Source organism: Nyctibius grandis, chromosome 1, assembly GCF_013368605.1.
Source record: "Nyctibius grandis isolate bNycGra1 chromosome 1, bNycGra1.pri, whole genome shotgun sequence".
Classification (NCBI taxonomy): domain Eukaryota; kingdom Metazoa; phylum Chordata; class Aves; order Nyctibiiformes; family Nyctibiidae; genus Nyctibius; species Nyctibius grandis.
This window is the reverse complement of record NC_090658.1, coordinates 85,063,575-85,080,385: the sequence shown is the minus strand read 5'-3', so window position 1 is coordinate 85,080,385 and position 16,811 is coordinate 85,063,575. Positions and strand designations below refer to the sequence as shown.

At 37.7% G+C, this 16,811-nt stretch overlaps 1 protein-coding gene across 4 annotated transcripts in view; it reads right to left on the bottom strand.

Annotated features, from left to right (window-relative positions):
• The window catches only part of FBXL4 (F-box and leucine rich repeat protein 4), a 66,477-nt gene that overhangs the window by 39,621 nt on the left and 10,045 nt on the right, over positions 1-16,811 (bottom strand). For all 4 annotated transcript variants that reach the window (XR_011048011.1, XM_068398990.1, XM_068398970.1 and 1 more), the window contains exons 4-5: positions 9,958-10,303; positions 2,109-2,353 (exon numbers count right to left, since the gene is read on the bottom strand). Coding sequence is in view for 3 of the 4 variants with exons in the window: in XM_068398990.1 (XP_068255091.1) it covers positions 2,109-2,353; positions 9,958-10,303 (591 nt within the window). In the remaining variant the exon portion in view is untranslated. The remainder of the gene's footprint in view (positions 1-2,108; positions 2,354-9,957; positions 10,304-16,811) is intronic.

Genomic DNA, 16,811 nt, shown 5'->3' with positions numbered 1-16,811 from the left:
GGTGGTGGTCTCTTAATGACAGCCAGGGCAATAGCACTAAAAACATTACTTGACAGATTTCTCCTTTGAGGAACAGTATCTCTTACCAAAAAAGCTACTTTTTTGAAGAAAGTTACGTTAATGCTTTTGAAAAGCAAGTGTTGCTCTAATAAGTCTCCTGTATTAATAGATACTTCCATAGCAAATGAGCAGCAGATTTTCTTTTCCTGAAGGCCAGCAAATTTGACAAACATGCTGATGAAGAATGTCAACAGGATAATTTGTGTTTGTAATTCTACTAGAAAAGACACTTCTACAGAACAAAGAGTTGCAAAAATATTTCTGTATTAGGAAAAAGAAAACTGTCAAAACCAGACCTAGTTACAGTGGAGAATTTTTGATTCAGAAGTAAAAATTCTGAGCAGAAGTCACACCTGAAAATTATTTAGCTTACAGCTTTGTTTCAAAAATTTCTGATTGAACTGCATCTCCCATTCCCAGACTGCCTGTACGTCTTCCGAGAAATACTTCTCACAGAATCTCAGAATAGTAAGGAATGGAATTTCTTTTTCCTAGAAATAGATAACTTCACAACTGTATCAATGTCCAAGAAGACTTTTCCCCCTTGTAACAAATATACATCACCCATTTAAATAAATATAATCAGCCATGTTTATTCACATATTATTAATAGTCAAACAGTGAATATTTATTATTTTAGAAACGCTGACTATTAGTTCAGCACTGAAGTAAAAAAAAATCATTAGCAATAAAGCTATTTTCAACTAACTGGAAGTCAGAAATGTCAGAACTGCAAAGTTTATAATTCTCTGAATTTGGACATTCATTTCTTTCAAGACTACAAAAATTTGTAGTAGTGCTGCATGTTCAAAACAAATAATGAAAATTTTTAAAAATTGCCATCAAGATGCACATACTTTAAGTTTTCAAAAGACAGATTTAATAGCTAAGCACCAGAAAGCAAGCACTTCTTGACTTCAGAGTTAAATTCTCATTAAAGCTTGCATATTTATCCTCTGCATAATGTATCTAATATGAAATCCAAACTTAGGAGAAATGTTTGTATCCCATTCAACAACTAACTGATGTCTATCTCCTTTTTCTACCAACAAGCACAAAAGAGCATAGAGCTCTTGGATTATACTGGAAGGTCAGGAAAAAAAGGAAGCAACATTCTCATCTTGACAAAGTATTTCTTCAAATGGTTTTACTTCCCCAGGGAAGGAACCCAGGCACCAGACGAAAGAAAACATTTGAGTACTTGATTTAACCTTTTAATTCAGAAAACAAATAAGAATTAAGACAATTTTTTTTAGATGTATTAAACATTTCTGTTTCTTATCAGCCAAGTTCTGCTTTCACCTGTCATTGCTGATTACCTCTGAGTTGAAACAGCAATTTTTGCTTAAATGAAATGCATTGATAGCTGCTGTTTAACTAATGCAAACGAGCAAAGCAGCAAGAAATGATATGTTAAGAAAGCAGAGAACACGGCTGTTATACAGAGAAGAATCCCTGCGAATTTGCTGTTTTAATGACCTACAGCACAGTCATATTTTCAGCTCAGCAGAACATGCACAAGCAAACCCCCCGTTTCCCAACAGGGCTAATGTTTTAAATCATTTTTATGAAAATATTTGCATTTACATTGCACTCCAGTGATTCCTTAGGGCCCATACCTTGTAAGCATGCACTCTAATCAGTTTATTACTGCAGCCATTCTAATACAGTCCTACTGATGACTCATCTGTATAAAGAACAACTGCAAACATTTTCTTCATGAGACAGACTTTTGACAGCTTGGTTCTAGTGGAGTCTTTTAGAAGCCCAGGAGAAAGCAAAACACTGCTCCCCCTGGAAGAACCGTTTCAGTCACAGGCAGTTTGGCAGATGCAGACTCTACATATTGAAACAGACTTCTGCTGCTGTATCTAGTATTTCTTACTGTTTTAGCTGTTGTTTTTTCCTACATCATAACAATCACACCCTTTACAGTAATCAAAGACATTTCTTGTCTTCTAATAAGGCTTCGAATACTTAGTGAAACTACTGTGCAGCAGCTCTGCAAACAGAGCTTGTCAAAATACTTCTGTACATTTAGCACTGACCTGCTAAATCCAGAAACAGAGATGGCTCCCCTGTTTCCAGTCCAAGATAAATTCAGCCACTGGATGAGAGTGCAGCGAGACTGTAGGTATTCCAGAGATGTGTCATTTATCCTTGCCCAGTAAGGTTGTAAACTGAGATGAATGTACTGTAGAGGATCACAGCAATGTTGATATAGGAGCTTACAAGTTTGCGCTAGTCTACACAGGTCTGGTACTGTAAGGTGACTCAAAATCAACTGGATGAGCTATATTAAAAACAGAAAAAAAGTCACAGATGGTCATATAGCACTTGAAATGTTAAGCGAAAACTGCAAAGGAATAAGAAAAGATGTTCTAACTTCAAAGAAGTAAATCTTTTTACTTAAAAGTAACTTCTCTAATAAATCATTGATTAACTGTTACATAGGACTGCGCTGCCTTCTCAATTTGACAACATTCAACACGAAAAGAAAAAGCAGATCAGCATATGAAAGTGACAAGAAGCTTTCAGATTAGAAATTTCTTTACCCATGCTAATTTAAACAGTGATATATATGTAAACACTATGTTTACATATTTCCCTTCACAATGTCTGCACTGCCATTGATCAGAACACTGAATTGGCATCCTTTTTTCTTCTCTGGATTTGGTTTTTAAGATGGTGGCATATTTGCAGAGTACATGGAAAAACCAAACCATGTCCCAGTTTCCCCACACCTTGAACTGATTTCAGATTTATTCCTCTGATCCCTGCTTTAAAAATCAGTGTTTTGTCTTCTGCCTTGTATCTTCTCCCACCCATGCTGGACTACGCAACCAGCTAAAAAATTCAACACATTCAGATCTTTTGCAAAGTAATCTCTTCCCTGCTGCAGTACTTTGAGAGCATTTTTGTTCTATGCCAAAGTCAAATCTGAAAGGCAAAACCCCTTTTTACCTTTATCAGATTGAACCATCTCAGCTTCAGAATAATCACCAGCCCTTCTGACTAGCACCACTACCCATGCTTTCGTAATGACTTATCTCACACTCAGAAATTAAGAAATATCCCTTGTCTCCTATCATGCTCTGTTTTCCTTTCCAAAGGAAGATCAACACATACAGACACATAAATACTCACTTTAGGAAATAACAAAAATGCTCAACAAACAAAAAAAATCTTCTTTATCTTAGAAACTGAGAGAAAATGCATATGAAAACTGAAATCTAAAAATTAATGTTTACTTTACTAGGGCTGTCTTTAACAGCTATAAGTACTTGCACTCAAGTTATGTAACTAAAACTGACTAAGCGTTTTCAAGCAGAGTGGGAAACAGTAACTCACTGAAATTAATCACTATAAATTTTAAAAAAAAAACCCCACAACCCACAAATCAGCTTAAACTGAAGGGAGTCCTGTGGCCCCTTCAAAATACCACGATGTTTCATTTAAATGTCTTACAAGGATTCATAAGGCAAACCCACCAAAAATCAGAATAAAATGCTTGACATAAAATGAAAGCGAAGCTTTTAGTGAGATCCAAACAGATTGTACTTCCAATGTACCAGTTTATTATGCAGCTAGCTTCCGCCTCCCCTCCTCCCCCCTTCATTTTTGGAAGAGAAGAAATAAGAAAACAATCCAACTTCCTGCAAAATGAAAAATGTTACTTCCTACTCAGCTCCAGATTTAGTATTTGGATTTCAAACACAATCTACAACTCTTCAAAAAATGCAACTTCAGCTCCAATGCCAAAATACAGTGTTTGCATATACTTCAGTTTTTCTCAAGCTTGATTTCAAGCCTTTCCTCTTCCCTTCTCCTCACTCCTCCTTTTCCCTAAAAACAGCCCAGGCTTTTTGTCTCTGCAGGTGCCTGGAACTCTCACCTCAGCTTGATGCAGAGGGGATCTGCGTAGACATTTCAATGTGACAGCAAAATATATACATACATGATATATGCATATATAATAGCTGTAGTTAATTTATTATAATCAACAAAGTTTGCTCCCAACTGACATTTAGGTTGTTGGCATTTTGGTACCTGAGAAAGAGCAAAATAGCTAGGAGCTAACATAGATATAATCCCAAATTAATATCTTGATTTTTGCTTGGCTCAGACCCACACTTAAGCTTAGAAGTTGCTTAACACAGTTTTGTTTGTTATTCTAATAGTAGACACCTAAATACATACCTATTTTTCTAAGACCATCGATTCACTTTAAATAATTTTCAATATTCTGAAAGACAGCTTCAAACTATTTTGCCATCTTTCATCTATTCCACACCCTGTAAGCCACCTAAATATCTACTTTATGAATGCCTTTTCCCTCAGATTTTTCCCATGCTTATTTAGTAAGCTTTCTAGAGCAGAGAGCTCAGCAACAAAGGCTGCACAGTTAGCTAAATTTATGCCTACAATTAATGTGGCATAATAATGTCTGATAAAAACAAAGTAACACAAATTTTGTTCAATGGGAAAAAAAGTTATTTTGTAACTTCTGAGCAGTAAAGATAATGGTGAATGAAACTATAAATGCCTCACCAATGTCCCTTTACACTAACTGATGACTTCAATGAGTATTTCATAACATACAGGATGTTGCAATCTTTCCACACCTGATATGAAATCTCTTACCATATGAATGTCTTAATCAGAAAAAAATAACCCTTCTTTATTTTTTACTGAAATTATGCTACTTCATAATATCTGGAATGAGAAAATATAGTGAAATGTCACTACTATGACATTACGATATAAAGTACTTTTATTCTGGCTTTTGATTAAACAAAGATAACAGGTTCCAAACCTACAAGGCTAATAACCATTAATCACCGTTAGTCTGGAGTCTGGTGTCTGTCAGAAATTTGCTTTTTATGTATGTGTATCCTAGCATAAAGTACAATTTGATACCATAATGAGTATGTGACATGATGTGCTGTATTGTGCTACGCCGCGTTCATGGTGATTCCAAGAATGCTGCAGAATTGAGTATCTGCTTTGAAAACTAATTTCATAACACAGTTTCTCACAAACAACTGTTTTTACTCTGCACTTATGAAAAATTATGGCAACCATTATTCTTTCACACTTTCTTACAAATTCATCGGTAAAAACAAAGATTATTGGAAAAACAATACAAAGGAGTATAAAGAGGAAAACAAAATATAATTTATGCAACACTGATCGCCTTTTTAGGTTATGATGGACCAAAAGTACTTTCTTTCCCATTTCCAGGGCAAACATGGCACATGCCAGCTTCAGAGATGTGGTGAGGCCAACACCCACTACAGTGAAAACCTCCAAAACCTGGAGGTTTCCAAATCATAATTACCCACAATTCAACAAACAGCACTATACAATTTATCGTGTGCTGTTTCAGCAGAAAAAAGTTCCTGATTCATACCTGATCCATGTGTGTTTTATCATCATAGTCCCTGATTGCAGCATCTTACATACACGCATATATTTTGAATTATCAATTAAAAAATATAACATCTTAAAAAAACAGACATCTCACCCACTGCAAAGTTCACTTATAAGCTCAGACAGGATCTCCATCACACTCTTCAATACATGGGGTAAAACTTTACCTGTGGTGTAGCTCCTTACCTACCCAAAAGTTTCTCCAGCTTTTTTAAGCTTTTTTTCTGAATAACAGCAAGCAATAACCATTTGTACCCAATAAAATACTTTCTGTGGCTAGAGCAGAATAACACAGAACCGGATTTGGTCAGAAAGCAATGCTTGGATGTTGGTCAAACCTAGAATATCTGCACTTTCTACAAATTACCTCTTTCAGTTCTTCAACTTGAGCCCCTCCAATATGAAAATACATTGGCCTATGCAAACCACTCATTCAGAAACAAGCAAATGAATGACCTGCGATTTTTTCATTCTGCAGCTAGAGCTGCCACAGCTTAGACTATAATTACTTAGAATTGATACGAAGACATGCTCAGATAAAGGACAAACCACATGTGCACAAAAAGGCAGAAAGAAGGCAGGAAGAAGATGGTATTCTAGGGCTTTTGACAGTCCTCAACATAGCTTAAGCAAACGCAGTCCCTAGTTCCTCGATCCTATAGCTTGCACCAGCAAATGCATACACACGTAATAGCGCATGTGAACGCATGGAAAGTGGATCTTGGAACTGTTTCACAAAACACAACCATTTAAGTTTCTCTTTATTCTACTCACATAACATGCTTTGGCAGAGTGGGCTTTACATCACCAGGCTATAGACTCTGATCCTCTCAGCAACACAAGACTGTCAAAGTTTTAAGCCCCTTCTTGATTCAGAGAACAGAAAAGGATCTTACTGACAGACTGCACAATCAAATAATCAAGACTCCAGGTGGACTAAAGTTGGAGAGATCTTCTCCATGTGCCATTGCTCAGAGCCTAGTCTGCTATAGCAACTGGCAGTATATTGGCCATTAACTGAAGGGAATCTTGTGCCATATGGTTATCAGCTGTTAAGACAGCTTTTAAGACCCTTAAGAGTTTCTCTTTCCAAAGAAAGGCATAAAATCTTGCTGACTGTCTGAAAGCCTACAAATATTTGTTCTGGAAAGATGTAAGAAGTTTACTGTTGAGGGGAAAAAAGTGCTCAGCACTTAAAAATGCTCCTGCTTATTGCTCCGACTCTTCTACCTAAGTATCATTTAAGGGATGCAGATCTTACATTTAAGACCAGTTTTCCTGGAACATAGGTGTCAAATCTACACTTAGTGGTGAAAATCACTTCCCCAGTAGCCGTGAACAGCTCATAAATCTTGTAGGCAGCTTTAGGAAAAATTGGCTTCAAGGAATGACAAAGATGTCATTTATATCTTTCTATATCAAAATTTATACAAAAAATATCTTTTGGACAGCAGCATGCAGAATTTCTCCTGACTCTCCTTCTCTGGAGACTAGAAGTTATGTTCTTGGTACCTGGCACATCCTGGTGAGTCTCAAACTGCACAACATGTACACTGTGGCAGGTACTCCTCACCTTTCTCAAAGGCTTTTAAGTTGTTCAGGCCTTCAGGTCTCAAGCACTCCTGCAAAGCCAACTAAGACTAATGCCTTACTCCTTCCACTTCACCAGCAGCACAAGTTAGTCAAAGATAACTGGGAAGAAAGGCAAGGACATGAAGTGTCTCCTAGAAAATCCTTCCTCAATTTTATTGGTAATTCTGGAGAACAGATGATAGTACAAGTACTTCACTGCTACTAAGGGTTGGTTAACACCATCCATGAGCAGGGAAGGAAAATTCTCTCACCTAGTTCATCCAAGATTTCACACTTTCTTCTAAGGAAGCCTGTGCCCCAGCAGTAGAGCATTTTTCTCTTGTTGGCAGAAGTAATCTAGACTCTTACAATGTTTTCAGAGCTCACACCACAGCAAGCCATTCCTAATGCCCTTTTGAAGAACACCACAGTCTATGAAAGGGTAGTCCATGGAAGTTTCAGAAAGACAACGAAGGCAAAGGTAAAGCAAAGGCTGGAGGAACTGCTGCCTACTTCAAGGCTAGCACAGAAGACCATTCAGCCTGTGTATTTTATGAATTATGGAGGGTAGTATGTAAGCCTGAAACAGCTCAAATAAGGAATAGGCATATGTATGAAGACTTAGGACAGTTATACGTTCACAATCAACATGAATGTGTAAAATGATACAATTTTTCATGTAATATATCAATCAAAACTGGAAGGAGTCAGCAGTTGCCTTACTTCATCATTACAAGGTTTGAACACTTCCCAGAAAAATCTGACGCTTGTCAGTCTTGAAGACAGCACGCAGAGTACTGTTCCCATATCTGATGCAATAAAAAACTGTTATACTACAAAGTACAACATTTTTGTTGTTCTGATACCCAAACCTTCCAGCTGGACCAAGAAAGTAGGAGACTGGGACTTCTGCTGTCACAAAACCAGTCCAGAAATAGTCTTTTGTAGTTTTCTGATAAACATTCCACCCATATTTTCAGTTTCTTTAAATCAAAGCAGAAGAAAAAAAATGCGCTTCATATTGACAGACCATATAAATGCATTCATGAAATCTAACATGTTAAAAAATGAATAAAAAAGGAAGCTGGTACACAAAGAGGAAAGCAGAAAAGCACAATAAAGTATACGGAGACATAAATTCATAGAAGTAACAGGAATACACAAATATTTCCTAAATTATAATCTTAATATGTATAATCACATGGAACAGAAAAGAGATTAATCAATCTCTCTGGTAGTCTACTATACTCCATATCAATCTATCCAGCCTTTTCAAACAAGACTTCCTAGATTTAAGTCACGTTTTCTCTACAATTAATTTCTTCAAATGACTAAAACCAACACATTTTCAAACTTTCAAACAGTTCTATGTTTTAAGATGCTCTAGAATCAACTGCACCTTTGCATACGCAAAGTACTTTCTTTACTTCAGTACTGATACACAAGCACCAACAGTAAAATATATTAAACACTATTGGACTCTGGGGAAAAGAAAACACCACTAGAGCTAACTCAGGATGAATTTAGTATCCTCATTTATTATTCCACTGCAGCAACAAAAACAAACAAACTCAAGAACTGAAGACTGAAAAGAGAAGACAAATACACAGGAGAAAGATGGAGAGAGTTGCTACATTCTCTTCCTCTTTCCTCTTTACAAGCACAGCAAACTTCTGCAGGTTACTAGGGCACATGGTCACCCAACCACACACGCCAGACTGGGGTACTTAGAGACAAAAGATGTAACAAAACCAAAATACTATTTGATCAGATCACGTATTTCTGAAAGTGCCCTGCAATCAGCGACAGCATCTCTCACCACCCTCCTTTTGCTTTCAAAAGCGAGTCTGATTGAAGCCACAAGCACTCTGAGCATTTGATGAGTTACTGCAGTAAACAAACACTTGCTTCTTTTGCCAGACTGCAGTATACTGAAGAGCAGGAACAATCACGTCTCTGCCCAAGTCCAGAGGTCTGACCGGCAAGTGAAGGCTCTTCTCCACTATGTGCAAACCCAGTTTATTACAGCAGAGGTGAAGATAGCTATTTCATCTCTCAATTCTTACTCTAACTAGGGTACTAGCCTCCATTAACAGCTACACCCCACAGAGAATTTCCTGGCCTGCACACAATATTCAGCAATCATATTTCTAGTATAATGAGATTGTGAAGTTACAGGAAAGGAAATATTTATCTATACTGACTCTGAGCACACTTGCAACTGCTCCACTGCCAGGGGATCTGAGAGGAGTAGTTTCTTCACAACTGTTTTCTGCGCTAATGATAGAATAAAAAGTAGCAAACATCAAAACAAGACAGTATACAGAAGTCCAGCTATAACACTTTCTATCATGATTCAAAACTTAGCTAGATGGAACAAGCTTATTTCATAATAATATGAAAATATTCTGGCAGTTTCAAGAACAAAGTTCCGGGTTTTTGCAAGACAGATAACAGGCAAAGAAACTTCTAGCCTATTACAAACTATTTCCACTTCCAGATATTGATTTGGTCTTTTCATATCTCTTTTATATATCTTCTTTGTCAAGCATGAGGACTAAAACTACTGGAAAAAACTGTCAGAAGCTTCTAAGTTCAAGAGTTAGAAACTCAAGGCTAGAATAACCGATGTAAAAACTGGGAGTGGATAGATTCCTGAGAAATAAAGTGCAATAACTATGCAAATACCAGCAAAATGGCTTGCTAATATCCATCCATGAAGCAGACACTTATATAATTCAGGCATAACTATACAATAACAGCAGGAGACTCAGAAAAGAATGCAGAGAACTCTAACCGGAAAAAATAATAATTTTGACCAGTATCCTACAAAGAACCTCTGCACCCTTATGATGAAGATACATACATTGAGTATAAATATGCTTTTCTTACCTCATAAGGCAGTTTATCAAAATATCCGTTAGTCGACCATTCCCTGAGGGTAACAATGCTAAACTGTTTATTAAAGGTATCCATTCCACAGCCATACTTCTCTTCATCCTCATCTTCGTCAATATCATTCATATCAATCATCGAAGTCTTAAGTGAAAGCACAGGTCTCTCTTTCACACCGTGTAATACCACTGCATCCAATTCAGTGTAATAGTCCAGAAGAGAGCTGTTCACCTCCAGTCGTATTAAGTTTGTGGGAAAGTTTATCTGTTTGATACAAGGCGTGAATTGCCGAGCCTGGGGACCATTCACCTTTGTAGGTGCCTCAGACCAAAGGATTTCCCATCTGTGAAAGAAAAATTGCACAGACAGACAGTATAGAGATGAAAATCAAAATTACTAAAGCAATTCCTGAATACAGTAAGAGTGCTTCTTTGTCAGAAGTATTTAACAAGTGAGAAACATGGTTGAAAAGACAGTCATCATTGTTCTGTTTTCCCCAGATTTAGTATATATCCTAAGGATGAATTCAACAGGGCACACTAATTCATGACCTTAGCATATTTTCTCTGCATTGCTAACTAACAAAACAAGCTGTATACTCATAGTTACGCGCTTGTGTTAGGGTACTGTTATTCATGCACCAGTTGTTCTAAGGTAAGGTAATCATAACAAATGGATTACAGATGTCTTCACAACGATGGCGTGTTAGTGTACGCAGGGAACAGTCTTGCCATGTAACCCAAATTGTATACAGTCAGCTGACCTCTCTTATTTCCCACAAAAGGTTTTCACAAAAAAAATACAAAAGAAAAAACCCCATAGCTCAGACTCTTTAACACCAAACCTGTTCACATTGCAGCATTGTGAATTATTAAAAAAATAAACTAAACTTTACTTTGTTTATCCGTCTAGGCAAGCAAACTATTCCTTTTAGAAGTAATTCACTGTCAAATTATCAAAGAAAATAGAATCTTCAAGTCAGCTTTGAAAGGGTCCTTTGCAAAAAACATTAGAATTTCCAAACTGCTAAAAAAGTTTTTCTCCTCTTTAGTCCAGTGACAGAAGGAGGTTCAGGCCATGCACAGAACTTCCACACCTACATCCTTCCTTTCACACACAGACCTCAAATCTCCTCCAGTAACTGACAGTGAAACCTGCTGCCAATTGAGTCATCTGGAGAATCAAGTCTTATATTTATTAGGTATTCAGTGCTCTCAAACTTGCCAAAACACCTGAAAACAGAAACATGCTCTTTGTATCTGCATGGGTCCTCATCCAGTGAATGGATTTTAGACGTCCTTCAGTCACTGATGCCCATCTTTTCTTCCCTCGGGTCTAGTTAATTCCTAAAGAAGGAAGCCTCCAGCAGCCACTGCTGCTACTTCCTTTGACAGTACACTTACAGCAATCTCTGCATCCTGTGTGCATTACCCAAATGCTTCCACACTTACTCCATCTCTTTCCTACCGCCCTAGTCGCATCTTCAAGGATTTCTCTCAGGCTACTTGTCCGGTCACACGGGTGTCAGAAACGCTGTATCTGCTCCCTAGTACCTCAGCATCTTGGCTTTCCCTACCAGATATCACTACTCTGAACTTACAAGTATTGCTCAACGCTGCCAGGTACTGCAGAAGATACAGGGGGGCAAAAAAATTAACTAAAAAAAAAAAAAAAAAAAAAAAAGAAAAAAAAAATCAAACATGCTTTATTTTCCAGAACCAAACACTTAAACTTTGTCCATCATGACATAAAGTATAACAAACGTAAGGACTTTCATTAAAACATAGTACACTGTATAAATCAGGCTTAGAAGCTTGATATTTGCTACTATTTCAAGGATAGGAAAATTAATCCGTAGCGGCTGAAACTTCCATTTCACGATGGACATTTACAGGTATGCACAGATAAATTTTCCTATCTTACATCATGCCATTCTCCACAAATACCTTACAGTAGAATGGGAGGCCTGCAGAAGTCTTCTGTCAAAGGAAAAAAAAAAGTCATGAACTAAAAACAAACATGCAGGACTGATGAATATATGGCACATCAGAAAGTACCAATGTAGGAGAGTGGATGACTCTATCCTAAGGTCAATAGTTCTTACAAGAGAGACTTATTACTAAGAGAAGATTTCATTCATTTAGGAAATGAATGTCAACTCATGGCAAAAAGTAACAGATGTAGTCCTGCTGTCATGCCCTCTTGCACAGGTCGATTCCCTAAGCAAATACTTAATGTTGGCAATGCACATGACCTTTCTTTAACACATCCAGATCACCATCTGACATTTTGCTTAGACACTTCCATGTACCCACTCAAATGATCCTTAGGGAAACTCAAGGCTATTTTTTCACTAATTTAGTATATGCTGGACCATCAACTTTTAACAGAATGTGTCTCAGTTATTGACTTCTCCTTTAGTGCCCTGGAGAGAGGAGTATCTAGCAGTAGCAGAGCTCTGGAAAAACATAATGCATCTGGAGATCTAGGTTCATCAAATTGCAGAGTAACAACCTCATTCAGCAGGCAGTGTCTCTAGTTCCCAGTCTTTGTAATAAACTAGAGAAGAGTAAAGGAAAGACGCATAGCACAACTTTTTACAATCTTGTGAAACTCCACATTACATACCAAGTGCTGATGAACAAGATCTGTGACTATTTTCCACTGTCCTCATCATACTGTTTTCCTTACATCAACTGCCCACCAATCTACCTTTAAAGGAGTTCGCTGTTGTTGTAACCGGGAAACCTCAAGTCTGTCAGGTTGAATTGATGATGTTCTCTCCCTTGGTGGCACTACACACAAGAACACAACTGCTCTGACTCAGGGCTGGTATATTCTTCCCAGTGTAGGCATACTCTTAATACACCCATTACTGCAATTGGAAGACACCTCTTCATCTAGGATCAGCACTTTTACACTTAAATGGGCTACATGTAATCAGAATGGGAGCGAACACTCCACAGTTGGAAATGGATCAAAAAAGTCTAAATTTCCAAGAGGCTTCAGTAAGAGCTGCATTTCTTCCGTTCTGGAGCTTTTTTTTTTGTTATGGCCATCCATTTCAAAATCCTTTGGAAGAAGGGCATTTTGACAGTCAGCCCTGGTTTGAGGGTACATCCAAAAATCAGCTTCCCTAATAAGGTTGCCTGCATTTGTTCCAAGCTTAAGATGCTTGAAAAACTATTTAACCCAAAACGAAGATAAACTGAACCCCAACAAATACGTGTAAAGAAGACAAAGGAATGTTCCTTCCCCCTCGTACTTTGAGTTAATTAGGTAGCTCTCAAAAAACCAAGCAGAATCAAATGGCTGAAGGTAGGACATTGTTTGTCCTCAAGTCTTGCAGATATCCAGTAACAGCTGATCAAAGATGCTGCAATGACAGCATTTTGGTGAGAAGGTTTCACCAGCAATGTGCTAGAAAGCCTCAGTCTTTACACTGCCATGCAAACCTTAAATGAGAGGCAGTAACATCTGTATTATCTTCTCTAATGATTAAAGAAAACAAGGACTTTAAGAGAAGTTTTTCCATTCGGCTTTAATGGACTCAGTTTTCCCATTAGATTTCTCTCTACCTCATGAAGACAGCCAGGAACTCATTCTGCTCAATTTTCTGATACTAAAGACTCCATACACCTATGTGGTAAAAAAATAAATTTCCATTCTCCTTCCCTCACCAGTCTAGTGATTTTTAGGCCGAGAACCATACTTGCAAGGTTTGTGTCAAATTAGAGCACACATTGAATGCTTATTTAATTTTTTGTTGACCTAATGCTATTGGAAAGCTTTTTAATGGCTAAGATGATGTCTCAGTAGACCTGGTTACTTCTGAAGAAAATATATAATAAGAAAGATTCTTTGGAAAAGTAGCTCCTAGGAAAAGTAATCACTTTTTCTCCAGCAAGACAAGATTAAACTTTGCTTGCAATCTGCTGAGATTTTTTGCATTGTAAAACTGAGATTGGAGTAGAAAGTGAATAAAGCACTATGTGCTATTCAAGCACAAAAAACCACCCTGTTCCAAGAAACTTACAGGTATGTTAAAAGCCAAAAGCAGGGAAAGTTTCAGATAGACCAACAAGGAGAACATAAGGAAACTCACAGAATAATATGACCACACCTTGGCTGAAATTGCAACTTCTGCAACAATCATCATGGTATGTGATTATAATACATCCCATCTGCTCTTATCCAAGCAAGTCCTCTGTAAATAATCTGTAGGCTACCTACAAGAAAATGTCTCCTACCTGCTAACATGCCAGGGATGCTTCAGCACACTAGGTACTACATAACCTGGAAAGCGCACCCCTGGCCACAGGTGTGAGTTGGTAACTACAAAAGGCAGGGAAGACTGATCATGAGAACAATTTTAGAACCATTCGGACCAAGGTGATAAGCAGAGCTCACAGCAGTCCAATTACTATGGGGGAATATGAAGCAGATTTTTATTTCTACTTTGAGAGTTCAATTCTGAAATACCAGACAGAGTAGACAGGACTTGAAGAATGCTAAGGGCATTTAAAACAGCAAAAGAGATTTCAAGTAACTGCCCTGTTCACGTGAGCTTTTTATGGGTTTCTCAAAAATGACTCTGTCCCATGAACCCAGAATTCATTCTTCTATGACAGTCATCTGGACAAGAAAAAGCAGTTTCCCTGAAGATGTCAAAATAAGTTATAAGTAAGGATGCAAATGACTAGAACTTAAGTTGTGTAGTTGTGTGTTACACATAGGTGACATACAGCCCTGAAGGTCCTTTATCACGCCCTAATGTGTTGATGGTATCAGCAGTGTTTTGGGTGCCTTCATGCAAGATTCACAGGGAACAAAAGGTAGAGCGAAAGAACCATCTGAATGTCGTGCTCTATAAGCAAGAGACTCACGGTATTTTACGTTCAGTACAACGCCTTTGTGGGTCCACTTTATCAGAAGGGGGGATCTTTTTTTCATCAAACATTTTGAACCCAATCCTGGCTGCCAGCAAATAAGTCTACAACATTCCCACTTGGATTAGACTTCCAGAGAGAGAGCCTATTGCCTAAATGCAATGAACTTCCTAATAGGAGAGGGAGCCTTTTACTTTGTCCATCTTCCTTAACCTGCTCCTCTGGTTGTAGCAGCTTCTGCCTCTACAGGCTTCAAGACCTCCAGAAAGGAACCTTGCATGCAGCAAACACACCTAAGCTAGGAAATATTGAGCCAAGCTGCTCATCTACAAATCAAATTCAGAATTTTGCTCAAAAGAGCATCTAGCAAAATTCTAAATGACATGAAAGAAATTAAATAAAAACAAATGGTGGGAACACACAAGGCCGAATGCTGCCACTGGTACTTCTGGAACTGCTCCCAGCCAGGCAAATGATCACGGTATTTCACCTGTGAGAAACAACCTAATAAGTGTTATACTTTATCTGTGGAAAACAAGAAAAAAGGAATCACAAAACAATCTCCAATCTACTAAAGAAGCAATCATTGCATAGCAGTAAGGATATATGCTGTGCAACATCACCCCAAGCACTGCCACGCATCCCAGGCTAGTTAGGAATCTCTGGTTTTGAGCTTTTATAAAAGCATATGAATATGTGGTGTCACTATAAGGTACATGAGATAAGAGAAACTGTCAAATTAAGTTAAGAAAAGACCACGACAGAAGAAGAACAAGGACGAATTTTTTCTTTTATATTCCAAATTTAAAAAGCGAAGTTATTTTTGTAAAAGGAAAAAATTGAAAAACTTCTGAAAAAAATTTTTCTGACTTGAAAGCTCCCATTTAAGCATACACAAACTCTTCCTGTCTGACAGCAGCTACCTGTTAGGGGTATTAGAACATTTCAAAAGGGCTGACACCAAAGATGCCATTAGGGATCGACAAGAGTAAGCCTTCTGGGTAAATGAGGAGGAAAAAGAAACAGGAAAGAAAACATTTTCCTCATCATAGAAGCTAGCTATATCTTGTCCATCAATCTGATACACTATGAGAAACAAAGAGAATACTCTTGGCTGGGTTCAGCTCACACCACTGTCAGGTGCAGTGTCCATATTGCGCCTTTGTGGAGCTCTGCCTCTTCCACTGGCCAAAGAGGGACTCATCAAACCCTAAGTACACAGAATGTGCACCACAGTACAAAATCTTCAGGCTACACTAGTATAATAATCATAGCACAACACAACACAAAAAACGGAGGGATTTCTTCACCACATAAAAACTGAGACTATATGCTACAATATTCCCTTAATCTCAGATTAATTTTTGCTTGGATTTTGTGCGCTCAGGTAATTCATGTAAGAAATTTGTACACGAACACTAACATATGTTAGTATAGTTTAAGAAATTACCAAAGACTTCTCAACAGTCAAGGTGTGAGTGGCACTAACAAAAGATCTCCATGTGTAATGACAGCAGTTTCTCTTACATTTATTATTTTAAAAAATTTGTTTATGCAGAGAAGAGTGATGTCTTCTGTATTTAAAGCAGCAAAAGATATGAGAGGACACAGAATCCTCAAATTGCTGGAAGCTGGTTAAACCATAATGAAAAAACTTCAAATTAACTGACGTGTTTTAAGCATTAGAATTATTTAGGAACAATTACATTCCATTCTGAAAAATAAATGTTTATTCCCATTCCATGAAGAGGTGATCCCACCTCTAAAATGACCCTGAATAAAGCTCATCTGAGACAGTGTCATACAAAGCTGTAACTGATAGTAGTATTCAACGCACTAGCAACAGAGGAACATAGAACAGAATCATAGAATCATTTTGGTCGGAAAGGACCTTTATGATCATCAAGTCCAACCATTAACCCAGCACTGCCAAGTCTACCACTACTACTCATCTTTTAAATA